The 17,105-nt window shown below is 43.6% G+C and overlaps 1 protein-coding gene across 2 annotated transcripts in view; it reads left to right on the top strand.

Annotated features, from left to right (window-relative positions):
* Positions 1 to 17,105, top strand: part of CRACR2A (calcium release activated channel regulator 2A) — a 205,657-nt gene that overhangs the window by 120,874 nt on the left and 67,678 nt on the right. For both annotated transcript variants that reach the window (XM_082256108.1, XM_082256107.1), the window contains exons 7-8: positions 4,154 to 4,249; positions 15,810 to 15,997. In XM_082256108.1, coding sequence (XP_082112234.1) covers positions 4,154 to 4,249; positions 15,810 to 15,997 — 284 coding nt within the window. The remainder of the gene's footprint in view (positions 1 to 4,153; positions 4,250 to 15,809; positions 15,998 to 17,105) is intronic.

Genomic DNA, 17,105 nt, shown 5'->3' with positions numbered 1-17,105 from the left:
CCTTCACCCTACTAAAGCCTTTTGGTTGAGATGGAAAACCGATTGCATGCCAAGTCTTCTCGTCCAACATGGGTACCTGACCTCACAAAAGATCTGGGCGGAATGGGCACTATTTCCCACAGATACACTCCAAAATCTTGTGAAAAGCTTTTCTAGAAGTGTGTAGGCTGTTATAGCTGCAAACACAGGGACTCTATATTATTGTCCATGGTTTTGGAACTGCATATCCATCAAATTCATATAGGTGTAATGACCAAGTGTCAACAAAATTCTAGCCATATTGTGTAGCATCCCTGGAGGGTTCTAAGCTCAGAACCCAGAGCTGTAAAGCAAGGTTAACTTTTTAGCCACTTGTGCCAGCCACCCAGACACCCCTCCAAGTAGTTTATTTTCTATAACTATTATCAATGTAAAATAGAGAAAGGAGCTGCCAGGATTTTCATTAGAGGCAATTATTTATCTAAAAAAAATTACTGCCTAATGTGCCTAATCTAATCTGTGGGAGAGACAGCTAATGGAACACTTGGCTTTTTTTTTTTTTTTTTTGCTTCGCAGGATATACAACCTAATTGAGTCTTTGTAGGAAAATACACTTGAAACGTGGAACAAATAGAGACTCGATGCTGTACGCCTTCTACGCGTTGCTAGCAGCAATGATTACTGCAGAAATTTCTGCTTCCTCTGAAGCTTTTAATGGCCATTTGAGCAAGAGATGAACAACGGGAGAACAAAAAAATCTATAATACATCTCTTGAATCGCATTTAGTCATCAAACAGAGAATTGTGACAGCAACATTCTCATATTTTCCGAAACCTAGAGGCAAAGTGTACCTCTATTCCGGGTCCATAAAGGGCTCATTCACATCATAGTAAATGTGTTAAGGCAATGAAAAATGCATATGCACTGTACAGTTGTGTGATTTTACATTCCTTTGCATGCTTGAAGCCCTTGAAAAAGATGTGCCATTTTCCTTTTCCTCCCAGAATGCAGTGCTCAGGTAAAAACAGTCACTCACCAGGCCTGAACACTTTCAGGTTGGGGAGGAAAAAAAGTAATTAATCCTGTGTAAGCACTAAGGCTATTTCACACAAGCTACCTCTGCGATTTGACAACAATTTATGCCTTCAGCCATGAAAATCAGACTGCCCTAAATATTATTTTGAGAAAGCACATGACGGGATTTTTTAGGTGCTTAGAGACAAAATAGAACAACATGTCTAAAAACAATTTTTCTCTTTCGTTCACTGACGGGCACAGCTCCATGTCTTCTGGCTTTATGCTGCTCTCTCTAGGACTAGGACTAGGTGGAAACCTTTTAGGTTATGCCCCTGAGGCAGTCCCAGAGTGTATACCATCACTTCCTGTTATAGGAATCCAATTTTGTTCTGCCTAGTCAGGAGTAAAAACCTTGCTCTCTGCTGAGATCTGCGGTCCGGGCATTTTTTTTCTTTTTAAATGGAATGTTTTACTTTTTCTTTATTATTTTTGCTCCTGTGTGAACTACAATTAACTTGTTCCTATGTGAACTACAATCAACAGCCGGACTGGGTGACGCACTGGATATCCTAGATCCTTATGGTCTTCCCAGTCTGGCCTGCAAGCGGGACCCAACTATTAGCTGCATGCTAGGTTGGCTGCGACATAACCCCACTGTACTGGGGGCTGGCCAGTGAGTGAAATGCCTCTCGAGGTCGCTAAGCCTGGTCTCGAGAGCAGTCACGATCAGAGTCGCAGTGTACCTCAGGCCGCGGCTCCCCCATTCCAAGATGGTGCAGTGGACTGCTGGGAGTAGCGCCTGCCTGGTGCCGTGGTGTGGTGAGTAGTGTCCCCTCTCTTTTGTTATGGAATTGCTGGGGTGGTCATGGGCCCTCCCTGGGGATGGTAGGCCCCCTCCTGTGTCCCCCTTCCCCCTCATGTTCTTTCCCCTTTCTCCACAGTGGGGTTCCCCTCTGCGTAGGTTGCCCTCACTGGCCCCCTGTTCCCTCCCTTAGCCCCTCTTGGGGGGCACGGGTACATTTTGGTAGGGTGGCTTGTCTGGTGTTGGGCCAGAGAGTGGTGGGTAGGTGCCGCTGTCGGCCCCCCTTTTCGGGGGTGCCCGTACTTGGGTGCTACAGGGGGGTCCCTGGGGGTCCCCTCCTGGTGCATGACCTTTTCCCTGGGGTCCAGTGGGGTCCTGGGTCCCATGCAGCACCGCCATTGTGCTGTGGATTCTGAATTCCCGACTTCAGCGGCCATGTTTGTGGAGTCCAGGCTGCATCTGCTGTGACCATTTCCAAGTGGATCAGGCAGACGGTGGTGCAGGCCTTTTCCGTTAGGGTTCAGGTTCCTCTTTTCCCTGTTAAAGTGCATTCTACGAGGGCGCTTAGTGCCTCCTGGGCCTTTCGTCATCCGGCGTCAGTGGTTCAGGTGTGCAAGGCTGCTACGGGGTCGTCTGTACACGCATTCAGAAAGTTTTATAAGGTGGATGTACTGGCATCTTCGGATGAGGCGTTTGGCTGCAAAGTTTTGCAGGCTGCGGATGCAGATGCTTTGCTTTTTGAGGGTGTAATTTTTTTTCCTGGTGGTGAGCTCTAGAGAGAGCAGCATAATGCCCAATGGTCCAGAAGGCATGGAGCTGTGTCTGTCAGTGAACCTCAGAGAAAAGGATTTTACGGTAAGACAAAAATCCAGTTTTTATTTCATATATTCAAAATTAAAAATTGGATATTGGTAAAACCAACATGACCCATTCATATGGTCATTGTACAAAGGTTTCCACTCAACATGTTTCACAAAAACTGTGGCTTCTGTAGGAGACTTACAGTATAGAGCCTTGTACACAATATATCTATAACTGAATAAAAAACATTGTAAGTTCATAGTATGGGTAGGTAAGGTCCTTACTCGTACTATGAACTTACAATGTTTTTTATTCAGTTATAAAGATATTATGTACAAGGCTTTATAAGTTTCCTGAAGAAGCCACAGTTTTGGTGAAACATGTTGAGTGGAAATCTTTGTACAACGACTGTATAAATTTGTCATGTTGGTTTTGACAATATCTGATTTTTTATTTTGAATACATGGAATTAAAACTGGATTTTTGTCTTACCGTAAAATCCTTTTCTCTGAGGTTCACTGACGGACATAGCTCCTTGCCTTCTGGACCATTGGGCTTTCTGCTGCTCTCTATAGGAGTAGGACTAGGCAGAAATCTTTTTGCTTACACCCCTGAGGCAGTCCCAGAGGGTATACTATAACTTCCTGCTTGAGGACTTCAAGTTTGTAACAAGCAGTGTCAGAAGTACACATAACTCAACCCAACAAGAGCGGCGGGTGCTGTATCCACCAGTGAACCTCAGAGAAAAGGATTTTACGGTAAGACAAATTGTTCTATTTTGTCTCTAAGCACCTAAAAAATCCCATCATGTGCTTTCTCAAAATAATGTTTACAAAATCTGAAATGTGGTGGATTTAAAAAGATCGAGGATAGCAGATCTATTTAAAATTGCCTTAAATATAAGTACAGCTTGGTGCACTGTCCAGCCCCGTCCAGTTGCATCAACTGTCAGCCTGTCATATAGAGTTTTACAGTTTGCCAGCAGTGGAGCTGCCTTCAACCCATACCTAAAAGCCGGAATCTCATGCACCAGGGCTATATACCCAGTGTCTAACATCTACATTGCAGTCTAACATCTACATTGACACATTAATTTTGATTGGATTAATGGGGCCGAGTTACCTGTGTGGCTATAAATATTAAGGCCTATTCCTGACACAGTAAAAAAGTGCCTTGATTAGGCTGTTAAACATCTTCAGCATAAACAAGTCCACATAAATGTGACTAGGTACTACTGGATACTCCATGTCTCTGACAGATGAACGGAGCAGTGGGAGAGCAAGGCAAAGGAACATATCAATAGGTGAGGGAGTGCGAACTTCCAAGAGAACCTGTTAATTTGCCCTGAATGAGTACGGTAAATGACAGATTCCCTTTAACTATAGACATACTGTACTTTAAATATTGAATGGAAGTAAATTATTTTTGGCCTGTTGCTAGTATATTTTCATTTTTATATTATTGTTTCAAGGGCTATTATTAAGATTTTTCTTAGTTACAAAATGTATTAAGTTATTGCTCTCTTAGTGATGCTATGTTTATATTTTAATCAGGACACTGAGCGATTTCAAACTCGCAGCCACGAGCTGGAGGAGAAGCTGCTGAACAAAGAGCAGGAATTGGAACATCTCGCCCAAAAGCAGAAAAGGGTAAATACATCTCATGACCAATTGCATAAAACAGTGATACCACTCCATGTAAAAAGAAACTGTGATTTGCTGACATTGGAGAACCCCTTTCAAGACTGTGCCAGTATCAGATCTATAGCATCCCTTATAATATGTGGCATTATTTGTGGGTTGAAGCCCCTCACAGTCCACCCTTGGAATCACCCCCTTGCAACCTACTGGTTACTCCATTGTCAAATGGGGTTTTATATTTATCAATGTCCCAGTTAGATCTGAATGCTAGGGAAACAGCTAATTACACAGAAGAAATATCTAAAAGGGTGCTCTTTTATCTGCCCAAAAAAATTTCTGTCCACCCAGTTCTGAGATTTATACAGCACTGCCACACAGTACAGTCCTGTCTATTTTTTTCTGCTGCAGTTAAAGTATAACTAAATGCAAAACTTTTTTTTTTTTTCAGTTTTGGATAGAGTGGAGAGGGATTACAACGCTTGTCAGGTTTTATTGCTGTCTGTGCCCTCATTAAGAAGATTTGCCCTCTCTATTTGTCCTGTTTACCATTATCATTAAAAATGAAAGTTAAAGAAAATCCCAAATTTTGGGTTGTCCCCAGGAAAGTAATAGAGGGGAAATCTTCCAATGGGGGCACTAAGTCTAAAGACCTGGAGGTCCCCAAAGAATTCCCCTAATTTGCAGGGATTTCCTCTCACTTCCGGTTTGGCCATGGGACAGGAAGTGAAGGGAGATCTCCACAATGGGACACAGATGCCGACAAAAAATCTGACAGGGGTTTTAATCCTCCCTTGTTCTATCCAAAAGGAAAAAAAAAAAAAGGTTTGCCTATAGTTCTACTTTAAGTAACCCTTTCAGATCTTAGCCTGCCCCCCCCAATCCTGCAACTGGACAGTAAAGAAGCAACAGACTGATAAGCTCATCTCTCTGTAATTCTGCTCTCTGATCGTTTCAGAATGTTCCTCATTAGCACATGAGCACTGAAGCACAACCGATGGAGCCCAGTTGTGTCCTTGTTCTGTTTCTATCTTTCCCAGTCTGAACTCTGCTGCACTGGAACAGCAAGAGACTGATACCATCATGGGCGTCCGCATGGGGGGGCAAATGCCCCCCCCCCCCTGGAATCTCAACTTCTCCTTTAAAGTGGTTGTTAGGCCACTTTATACTATCTTGTCTGGTCTGTTTAATAATCCTGTGTGCCCGTGCCCCTGTGTCTGTGTATGTGTTTTAAAAAAATAAGCCGTTCTTTACCAGTTTTCAGAGCTCCGATTGCCGCTTATGTGACCCGCTGCCTCTCTCCTCTCCCTGTCTGACAGCTGCCTGCAGCGGGTGGGGCCAAGGACTCCCCACTGACATCAGTCGAGAGGGGACAAGGAGAGGACGAGAGAAGGAGAGAGGCAGCGAGTCACGTGAGCGGCGATCAGCGCTCCGAAAACTGGGAAATAGGGACTTCATTTTCCCCTTTAAAAATAAATAGGCGCGAGTCGCGGCTTGTATGGTGACTGACATCAGCAGCCGCATGGACCACTGTCCTCAGCCCCAGGCCCCGGTGCTATCATTCCAGGAGAGGGGGAGCCTGGGGCAAGGAAATTGAGGAGATTTGTGGCCCTGTGCACAGAGGCACAGCATGTGATGTCACAGCACATACATACAAACCATTGAATGCCTAGGCTTTATGTGATAATGACTAAGCCCCTCCCCTGCATGACATTGTTGAAAAGGGGTGGAGCATGGCTGACCTTAAAATTATGCCCCCCCAGGGAAAAAATTCTGCGGACGCCCATGGATACCATGCTGATACTGATGCTTGCATTTAAAAAAATACGATTAATGATGTGTTAATGAATATTAGCTGCAGTTGTTTGCATATTTTACAAAAGCCAGTAATTCAGCTTTAACCACTTCCATTCCACTAAATGTCATGCGACGTCCTGGGCTTTCAGTGGAGATATGTGAATGATGGGTGCAGCTGCAGGCATCGTTCAGCTATATTTTTTTTCTGCCGATGATTCCCTGCACAGTAAAAACAATCATAGCCACTTGATTGTTTCTACAGACATCAGGAGGGGACATCCAACCTCTGGTGCTTTTACCAGGAATCCGTCCCCGGCGGCAGTTTACCATAGAGCTGACTGAGAACCAGGTGGTCCCCGGTCATCTCTATGACTCTCAGAGGACATTATATTGTAAATACGGCTGTGTGTTAAGCTTGAAAGGCTAAGATCTTTTTTTTGGATCTCAGGCTTTCCAGCCTAGAGGAGAGATGTGGGGTCTTATAGATCCCACTTCTCTCCACAAAGAGGACTTGTCATGCCCTATTCCTATTACAAGGGATGTTTACATTCCTTTCTAATAGGAATAAAAGCAATCACAAAAAAAATTAAAGGGGAAAGTAAAAATAAAAAAATGTAAATAAAATAAACAATAATAAAAAATAAATAAATTTAAAGCTCTCCTGTCCCCTAGTGCTCACATGTAAAAGCGAACGCATACGTAGGTCTCATCCGCATATGTAAACAAAGTTTAAACCACACATGTGAGTAATCCCCATGAACGTTAGAGCGAGAACAATAATTCTAGTACAAGACCTCCTCTGTAACTCTAAATTTTTTTACAGATTACCAATTTAAAGTGTAGCTTATGGAGATTATTAAGTACCGAAGTTTGGTGCCATTCCACAAGTGTGCGCAATTTTAAAGCATGACATATTTAGTATCTATTTACTCTGCGTAACATCATCTTATCATATTATACAAAAGATTGGGCTAACTTTACTGTTTTTTTTTTTGTTTTTTTGTTTTTTTTAATTCATGAAAGTGTTTTTTTTTTCCAAAAATTGCTGCGCAAATTCCGTGTGACATAGAAAATTGGAATGACTGCAATTTTATTCCCTAGGGTCTATGCTAAAAAAAAAAAAAAATATATATATATATATATATATATATATATATATATATATATATATATATATATATATATATATATATAATATATAATGTTTGGGGGTTCTGAGTAATTTTCTAGCAAAAAGATGATGATTTTTACATGAAGGAGAGAAATGCTGGAATTGGCCCAGTATGGAAGCAGTTAACCACTTAAGCCCCGGAGGATTTGGCTGCTAAAGGACCAGGGGTTTTTTTGCGATTTTTTACTGCGTGACTTTAACGGACAATTGCGCGGTCGTGCGACGCTGTACCTAAACGAATTTGACGTCCTTTTTTTCCCACAAACAGAGCTTTCTTTTGGTGGTATTTGATCACCTGTGCGATTTTTTGATCACGCGCTATAAACAAAAAAAGAGCGTAAATTTTGCAAAAATAACAATATTTTTCACATTTTTTTATATGAAATTCCCCAAAAAAAAAAGTAAAAATCAAAATTTTTTAACATTTTTCGGCCAATTTGTTTTATGCTACCTATGTTTGGTAAAAAAAATCGCAAAAAGCGTATTTTGATTGGTTTGCGCAAAAGTTATCGCGTTTACTAACAAAGAGAAAGATTTTTGTCATTTTTGGTGTTTTTTTTTTTAACGCATAATGGCGGCGATCTGCGATTTTTTTTTCGGTACTGCGACATTGCGGCGGACAGATCGGACCCTTGACTGACATTTTTGACACTTTTGGGGTTACCAGTGACATTACTGCAGTAATCAGTGCTATACATATGCACTGTTACTGCAAAAATGACACTGGCAGGGAAGGGGTTAACTTTATTGGGAAGGGAGGGGTTAAGTGTGTCCTAGGGGCGTGCTTTCTACTGTGTAGGGACATTGCTATTGGTGTAAAAGCAAAGATCAACCGTTCTACATAGTAGAACGGTCAGATCTTTACTTTTACACAGGGAGAACTGACAGGCAGCTTGTTTACACAAGCTGCTCTGTCTTTCTCCCTTCACAGGAGCGATCGTAGTGTGGCCGGCGGACATCGAGTCCGCCGGTCACACGCACTGACTTGCCTGTGAACGAGCCGCGGCGGGCGCGCGCCTCGGCGGGCGCGCGCCCGCTCGCTATAGGCTCGCAAGTCAGTGACAGGCGAGTGACGTACCGATACGTCACTCTGCCTGGCCGGGGCTGACCGCCGCAGTATATAGTCGTGCGGCGGTCGGCAACCGGTTAAAGAGTTAGTTCCCCTTTCCTGCACATTTCCAACTATAGATGATTTTGGGCATTCTCTGAACTTAACTCTATCTGAACTTCAAAGTTGCATTGTTTTCACTTCAATCAGCTGCGGGCCAGGTCATTCACCACCCCAAAAAAAAACGTAAACAAAGGAGCAAGATGTTGGTGATGTCAGTGCCCTTATATGGACACATGCCCATATTTAGTTAATGACATTAGGAATTTGGACATCTGTCCACATAAGGGCGCTGGCATCATCAGCATCCTGACACCCCCCCCCCCCCCCCCCGTTTACGTGTGTTTTGGGGCAGTGAATTATCTGGCCCGCAGCTGATTGGACTAAAATAGAGTGCGACATGGAAGTGTGGATAAAGGTTCGCTCGGAGGACACCAGAGCTTATCTCTATTTCCAACAAAACTCCCCATGCATTCCAACATTTCCAGCTTTTTATTAAGGCTGCTTCTTTCCCATTCCATTTCTGTAGGCCATACGCGGCCTGTCCCAAAAACTCTCAGGTAGCTATACCCCCTCCATTCTGCCTAAAAAGCAGGAAGGGCCGGAGGTTAGAAGTGTGTCCCCTTGGGGGGCACTCTGGCTCATCCAAACTGCACGCATGGTCAGTGAACTCTCTCTCCCTCTGCTGCTAGAGGTAGAAAGAGCGCACTGCGCATGCACACAGTTTGAATGAGCCTGGAAGTATGCAGAAAAGATGAAGTAACCATTAAAGATTAATAGCTATAACCCAGCTCCAGTCTTCAATTTTATTTCATTTTGATCAGAAGACAGAAGCTCTGTCGGGTTTTTATTGCTGTCTGTTTCCCTATCAGTGGTAGGAATTTGGACACAGCCAAAAAAATGTTTGACATTTTTATTGCTGTCTTTACCTTCCTGTCCCAGGAACAACTGTACCATCTATTTCATATAAAGGATATGGACAGGAATTGGTGGAAAATCTCCCCAAGAGTCACAGTCACCGAAATACATGATGGAAAAAGATTTTAATGTTATTACACTCCAAAACGAGTTCATCTTAAGTATAACTAAACCCATAACATAATGCCCTTGTCACTTTCTTAGAACTTGAAGGAAAAAAAATGTTATCATTCTTGTGTAATATACTAATCCCTTGCGCCCCTTCCCCCCGTAATGGAAAACAGGTAGGCGTGTTTAAAGTCCAGCCTGGGTGGCTACTAAAGCCCCTTGCATTCATAGTCATCGGTCCCAGTGATCATCCAGCACTTGGTGACATCTCATGCGGTTTTAGGCCATATAATAATTGGCCCATCTGCTCTGGTAAGAGGCATGGGGATTAACACTAACCGGTGGCGGATTTCTTTGCACTGGTGTTGGAGGATCATATGTAATGATTTTCTGTTCACAATGGACTTTATATTTGTTCTTTCATCTCCTGTATGATACCTGGAGACTTACACTGATCAGCTATAACATTATGACCACTGACAGGTAAACTAGTTACAATGGCATCTGAAAATTGGTGGGATGAATTAGGCAGCAAGTGAACATGTTGTCAATGAAGTTGATGTGGTGAAAGCAAAACAAAATGGGCATTACAGTTTGTTGTGTATGGGGCTGTGAAGCCCATGGTGACCCATGTCCACAGCCAAAAGCTTCTACAATGGTTACATGAACATCAGAACTGGACTACGGAGCAAAAGAAGAAGGTGGCCTGGTCTGATGAATCACGTTTTCTTTTACATCATGTGGATGGCTGGGTGTGTGTGCGTCACTTATCTGGGGAAGAGATGGCACCAGGATGCGGTATAAGAAGGCAATTTGGCAGAGGCAGTGTGATGCTTTGTGCAATATTCTGCTGGGAAGCCTTGGGTCCTGCCATTCATGTGGATATTACTTTGGTGTCCATGCCGCAATGGGTCAGGGCTGTTTTAACAAAAGTGGGCCATACTCAATAGTAGTTGGTGGTCATAATGGTATGGCTGATCGGTGTATATGCACCTTATCTTTTGTTCACTTTTATTAGTGTGCTACTATTTGATGAATTATACATTTTTGCACAATCATTTGCTGTTTCGTATTGCAATTTTTACATTTTTGTTTGTTAGAGTTCTAGCGCTGCTTTGTTTTACGTTTAATTGTTATGGCTTAACTGCTAGCCTTTACACTACTCAGTAAAGTCTCGGAAGCCTTCAGTTTGGTAAATAATCCCTTTGATGTCAAAGAGACTGCAAAAGAAGATTCTGCAGGGTTTTTTTCGCTGTTGTTTTCATGTTTATGTTAATCTAGCTGTTTCCATTTTGTACATTTTATGTAGTGCTTTTAGAAAAGAATGAATCAGGCTTTTACGACGGAACTGTAAGAAAAATCTCTCAACAATTCGGTTATACCAATTTAGGCTGATTACATAATCCTCTCAATTTTATCTTTTCTGTTTGCATCAATTCAAGTATCTTAATTGACATAGTGTACAAAGAAGGTTTTTTTGGTGTGTTTTGTTATTCCGCTGCTGCATATCTCAGTTCTCTAAGCTTGGTCTACTCATTTGTTACATAAGAAGGCTTCTATTATCTCTCCACTAAAGGCTATTCTTGCAGCACCTTTTTGCCCAATAGTCCTCCATTTTTAAAAGACAGGCAGAGCTGAAATGAGGCAGAGAGCTGAAGAGGGTAGCTTAGCCTTTTGGGTTATAATATCTGAAACTGAGTATAAGAAATGAGGTTAAAAATCAGAAAGGCGATGGGGTAAAAGTGGTGCTCTCTCGTCGGTATTTCCTGGAGTTCATTTGCATATCCAGCATTCAGTGCAGGCAGCATTTAGATACATTTTTTTGGGCATCTAGATTCTGATGCCAGGTAGTTCTTTTCAGTAATTAAAGCAAGTGTAAAATTAACATAAATCCCCACACGGCCAACCCCTAATTTTAACCTGACCCTTAGGAGAAACCTAGTCTATGGCTAACCCTCCCAACACTGAACCCTTAACCTAACCATGAAACCTAACTCTTAAAACTTTACCTGTAACAATTAAAGATGACAATGCGCCAAATAAATTTTCAGCCAGCTAGTGCTGGGACAAGGCTATCTGGTACCCAAGGCGAAGATGCCCAACTGTGCCCCCCCCCCCTACGAAATGAGATGCATAGAGCTTGCACGTCAGCATGGACAGTGACTTCTTCAGGGTGCAGAAATGACAGCCACTGGTGCTGGCCCTGGACTTACTATAAGGGACAAGTGGAGTGATTATAGTGAAATAAAATTGATAGCAAATTTACAGAAACTCTCACTTGTGCTCAATCAGCTGCTTAGGCAAAATAAGATTGAAAAAAATAATCTACTTTTTTTCTTTGTTTTATAGGGTGTAGAGTTTGTCTGTTCAGGGTAGTTACATTTTTTATTTTTACCTTTCATGCATTTGAACATCATTTATTTCCTGCTCCTTTAGAGAAAATGGGCAGTCGGCGCACCACACGTCGACGTGCTGACGTCAAGTCAAGTGACATCACGTGTAGAGCCTCTGCACACTGGGGCCCAGAACCTAGAAGAATCCTCCTCCTCCTCCTCTGCAAAAACGGCACCAATAGAAATACATGTACCTGGCAGTGGCACACTTACTTTGTGCTACTGCCAGTGGTGTCACTAGGGTTGGTGTCACCTTGTGCAGTAAAACATGGTGTTAACCCCCCCCCCCCCCCCCAAAAAAAAAAAAAAATGTATTTTCCTGTTTTCTGAAAGTGGGCCAAAGATGCAGCATGAAGAACGTTGGGTGTGCTTTCAGAAAATGCAGAAAAAAACATGCAACCTAATAGAAATCTATAGGATTGCAGCTAAAACTGCAGGTAAAATGTAGGAAGACCCCCATTGAACAGCCCCCATACCTCTGAACCCTTTCACTTTACACAGCCCCCATACTTCTGGAGCCCTTTACATTACACAGCTCCCACACCTTTGTACCCCTTTACATTACACAGCCCCCACACCTCTGGACTCCTTTACATTACACAGCCCCCACACCTCTGGACGACTTTACATTACACAGCCCCTACACCTCTGGTCTCCTTTACATTACACAGCCCCCACACCTCTGGATCCCTTTACATTAAACAGCTCCACACCTCTGTACCATTTACATTACTCAGCCCCTACACCTCTAGACCCCTTTACATTACACAGCCCCCACAACTCTGGACCGCATTACATTACACAGCTCCGCACCTCTGGATCCCTTTACATTACACAGGCCCCCCCACACACCTCTGGACTCCTTTACATTACACAGCCCCCCCACACCTCTGAACCCCTTTGCATTACACAGCCAGTACCCCCTGCAGCTCTGCCCCTTCCTACCTTTTTCAAGCATGCAGAGCGGGAGACACAGCAGAGCAGAGCAGGGGGCAGAACAGGAGAGAGAAACAGCAACGCTGAATAGACAGCAGGAGCTGCTGGAGTTAACTTTCCAATTTAACCAGCAGGTAATTGGTTGCTAGGTGGCAGGGGAGGCAATCCAGTGGCCGACCCTGGGTGTCACCCCTCTGGGTGCCACCCCTTAGCGACGCCCTGGCTACTGCCAAGTGCCAGCCCAGACACCCCCAGTGAATAAGCAGCACTGGCCTGACACCCCCCCCAATGTGTAAAACAAAAACAAACGGAAACAAGACACAATAACAACAATAAAATTACAAAAATAAAGCAATTAATACCAAATAAAACTAAATGAATACTATACTGTAATAAACTATACTATCCTAATAAAAGGCTTCATAGAATAAATAACACTAATTGTAAAAAAATCAGCGCTTTTTTAAAACAAGTCCGGTACGAATGTGAGCATGGTTCAGGTGCGATTTCTATTGTCATAGACTTTGAAAATTTGCACCTGAATCGCACCTGAACCACTGAACAAAGTCGCACCGGAGGTGGCTGAAATCCCTCTGTCAAAAAATAGGTGTCAGTAATTGGTATCGGCGAGTACTTAAGGAAAAGTATCAGTAATTGAACTCGGGACCTCCACTAACGATCGGGACCTGGTACTCCCTTCCGGGTCACCTGATCGCTGTGATAGCCTCTGATTGGCTATCACAGTGATCAATCACTGTGAAGCCCACCCCTGTTTTTTTTCTCTCTGTGAATGGCTGGAGAGAGATGCCTCGTATCTCTTTTTCTTTCTGCAAGCAGAAAAAAAAAGTGTGTGTCAAAAAAAAAAATATATAATATAAAAATACCTAGATCAAGGCTTGATCTACGTCAGTGCCAGGGTTAGTGTTTGGGTCAGGATCAAGAATTTTTTTTGTGTTTCGGATAGGATTTTTTTTTTTTTTAGTATCAATGTCAACTAGTGTCAATGTGTTTTAGGTAGGATAAAATAGCAAAATGGGCACTAATGTTTTTGAGCTGTATTATGGATACAAACAACTAACATACACATATGTGGTATCGCTGCGATCATCAGGAGCAGGAGAATTTTTTTTGTGTTTTTAGTTGGTGGAAGGTCATGGTAATAGCAAGAAATATACGGCTAAATAAAAAAAAAAAAAACTAATTTTTTTTACTATTTTAAGCCAGTTTTCCTTTGATAATAAAAAAAATCAGGGTATATCCAGTGGTGGGATTCAGCCGGTTCGCACCGGTTCCATAGAACCGGTTACTAACTTTCTGCAAGTTCGCAGAACCGGCTGATCCCTCTGCGCATCTAAGGACGCGCAGTACAATTGAATGTACGGCGCAGACGTGGTGGCCAGGGAGCAGAGCAGTGCCCCCTGACCCGCCCATTCTGTGACAATAGCGAATGAAAATTCGCTATTGTCACACGGATCCTCCTCCTGGCCAATCAGGGAGCGGGTCCTCCCGCTTCCTGATTGGCCGAAAGGCAAACTCCGTGCCATTGGACGAGGAGGCGGGGGGACTGAGGACTCAGAGACGCGGGGAGCCCGGGGACTGAAGAGAAGCAGTCCGTGAGGTAAGTGCATGGGGATCGCTGGCACTCTGCAATTATTGGGGGGCAATGCTGTGGCGCTCTGCAATTATTGGGGGCAATGCTGTGGCGCTCTGCAATTATTGGGGGGCAATGCTGTGGCACTCTGCAATTATTGGGGGCAATGCTGTGGCACTCTGCAATCATTGGGGGCAATGCTGTGGCACTCTGAAATAATTGGGGGCAATGCTGTGGCGCTCTGCATTTATTGGGGCAATGCTGTGGCGCTCTGTAATTATTGGGGGCAATGCTGTGGCACTCTGCAATTATTGGGGGCAATGCTGTGGCACTCTGCAGTTATTGGGGGAAATGCTGTGGCGCTCTGCAATTATTGGGGGCAATGCTGTGGCACTCTGCAATTATTGGGGGCAATGCTGTGGCACTCTGCAATTATTGGGGGCATTGCTGTGGCACTCTGCATTTACTGGGGGCAATGCTGTGGGCACTCTGCAATTATTGGGGGAAATTATGTGGGCACTCTGCAATTGTTGGGGGCAATGCTGTGGGCACTCTGCAATCATTGGGGGCATGCTGTGGGCACTCTGCAATCATTGGGGGCATGCTGTGGGCACTCTGCAATCATTGGGGGGCAATGCTGTGGCACTGCAATTATTGGGGGCAATGCTGTCTGCACTCTGCAATCATTGGGGGCATGCTGTGGGCACTCTGCATTGATTGGAGGCAATACTGTGGGCACTCTGCAATCTTTGGGGGCAATGCTGTGGGCACTCTGCAATCATTGGGGGCAATGCTGTGGGCACTCTGCAATGATCATTGGGGGCAATGCTGTGGGCACTCTGCAATGATCATTGGGGGCAATGCTGTGGGCACTCTGCAGTGATTGGGGGCAATGCTGTGGGCACTCTGCAATCATTGGGGGCAATGCTGTGGACACTCTGCAATGATTGGGGCAATGCTGTGGGCACTCTGCAATCATTGGGGGCAATGCTGTGGTCACTGTGCATTGAAAGGGGGCACGCTGGTCTCTCTGCATTGAAAGGGGGGCATGCTGGTCACTGTGCATTGAAAGGGGGGCACGCTGGTCACTGTGCATTGAAAGGGGGCACGCTGGTCATTCTGCTGGGAAAGTCGGAACTGGTTACTAAAATTTTTGAATCCCACCACTGGGTATATCCATTACTATTTACCACCAAAAAAAAGGATAATTTGTCCTGAAAAAAAAACAAGGTATAATTCACCTGGATGCACAAAGTAGTTGTGATGATATGTACGGTTTTACTAACGCATGTCAAAGTTTCAAAATTGTGCTTAGGCATTTAGATTTGCTTTAACCTTAAGCACGAAGGGGTTAAGCTACAACACTGAGCTTCACAGTTGCTTATTTTCTATTATTTGAGAATTTCAAGTTCAGGAATGTACCAGAAAAGCAATCAGAACAACAAAATCTTCATAGGAATGTGATGGCTATCCAGTCTTTTTGCTTCAGTTTCTTCACTGTCACTCGTTTTGCTTTTCTTATTGACCTGTTTTTTCTGAAATTGTTGCAGCTGGAAACACAATGTACAGAACTTAATAATGACAAGTATGAAACGAAAGCAGAGAATGAAAAGCTCAGGCTGACAAACAAAGAGATGAGACGAGACCTGGAACGGACTTCTCAGGAGTTACTAACCGCTCAGAGTCAGCTGAAGATTCTGCAGGAAGAAGCTTCCCAGCTCCATGAAGAAAGAGAAATGTACATACATCACATTATTATCATTGTCATTAACCACTTTCAGACCGGAGGATTTTCCCCCTTAATGACTAGGCCCTATTTTGCGATTCGGCACTGTGTTACTTTAACGGATAATTGCGCGGTCATGCGACGCTGTACCTAAATAAAATTGACGTCCTTTTTTCCCCACAAATAGAGCTTTCTTTTGGTGGTATTTGATCACCTGTGCGATGTTTAATTTTTGCGCTATAAACAAAAAAAGAGCGACAATTTTGCAAAAAAAAAAAAAACAATATTTTTCACATTCTGCTATATAACATTTCCAAAAAGAAAATTCAAAATCAAAATTTTTTAACATTTTAGGCCAATTTGTTTTCTGCTACATATTTTTGGTAAAAAAAATCGCAATAAGGGTATTTTGATTGGTTTGCGCAAAAGTTATTGTGTTTACTAACTACGGGAAAGATTTATGTCATTTTTATTGCTTTTTTTTTTACTAGTAATGGCGGCGATCCGCTTTTTTTTGCGGGACTGCGACATTGTGGCGGACAGATCGGACCCCTAACTGACATTTTTGACACTTTTGGGGGTACCAGTGACATTATAACAGTAATCAGTGCTAAAAATATGCACTGGTACTGTAATAATGACATTGGCAGGGAGGGGGTTAACATTGTTGGTGATCAAGGGGTTAAATGTAATTCTAGGGGAGTGATTCTAACTGTGGGGGGGGGGGGTTGGGCTTGTGAGATGAACACAGAGACATGCAATCCTATATAGCAGGATCACATAGCCTCTGTGATCATCCGAGGGAGAAGGGCGGACGGCTGTGTTTACATCAGCCGACCGTCCTTCTCTGTCAGCGGGGAGAGATCGAGAGTGTCAGGCAGCAATCAGAGCCGCCTGACACACACGCCAGCTTCCCCGCTGATGATCGGGGGCGGGAGCGCGCCGCCTATCTCCTCCCAGGCAAATGACGTACCGATACGTGGTTTTGCCTGGGAGAGCCAGCTTGCTGATGTATATATACAGTATACGGTCGGCAAGTGGTTAACAAAGTTATTAGGTCTAAAGCTGGATATGCACTATACAATTTTCTTTAGATTTTTCCTTTAGATTTACCAAAACC

The sequence above is a fragment of the Pelophylax lessonae genome, assembly GCF_965119305.1.
Source record: "Pelophylax lessonae genome assembly, chromosome: 4".
Taxonomy (NCBI): Eukaryota; Metazoa; Chordata; class Amphibia; order Anura; family Ranidae; genus Pelophylax; species Pelophylax lessonae.
Note: the sequence above shows the minus strand (reverse complement) of the source record. Positions and strands in the feature narration are given on the sequence as shown.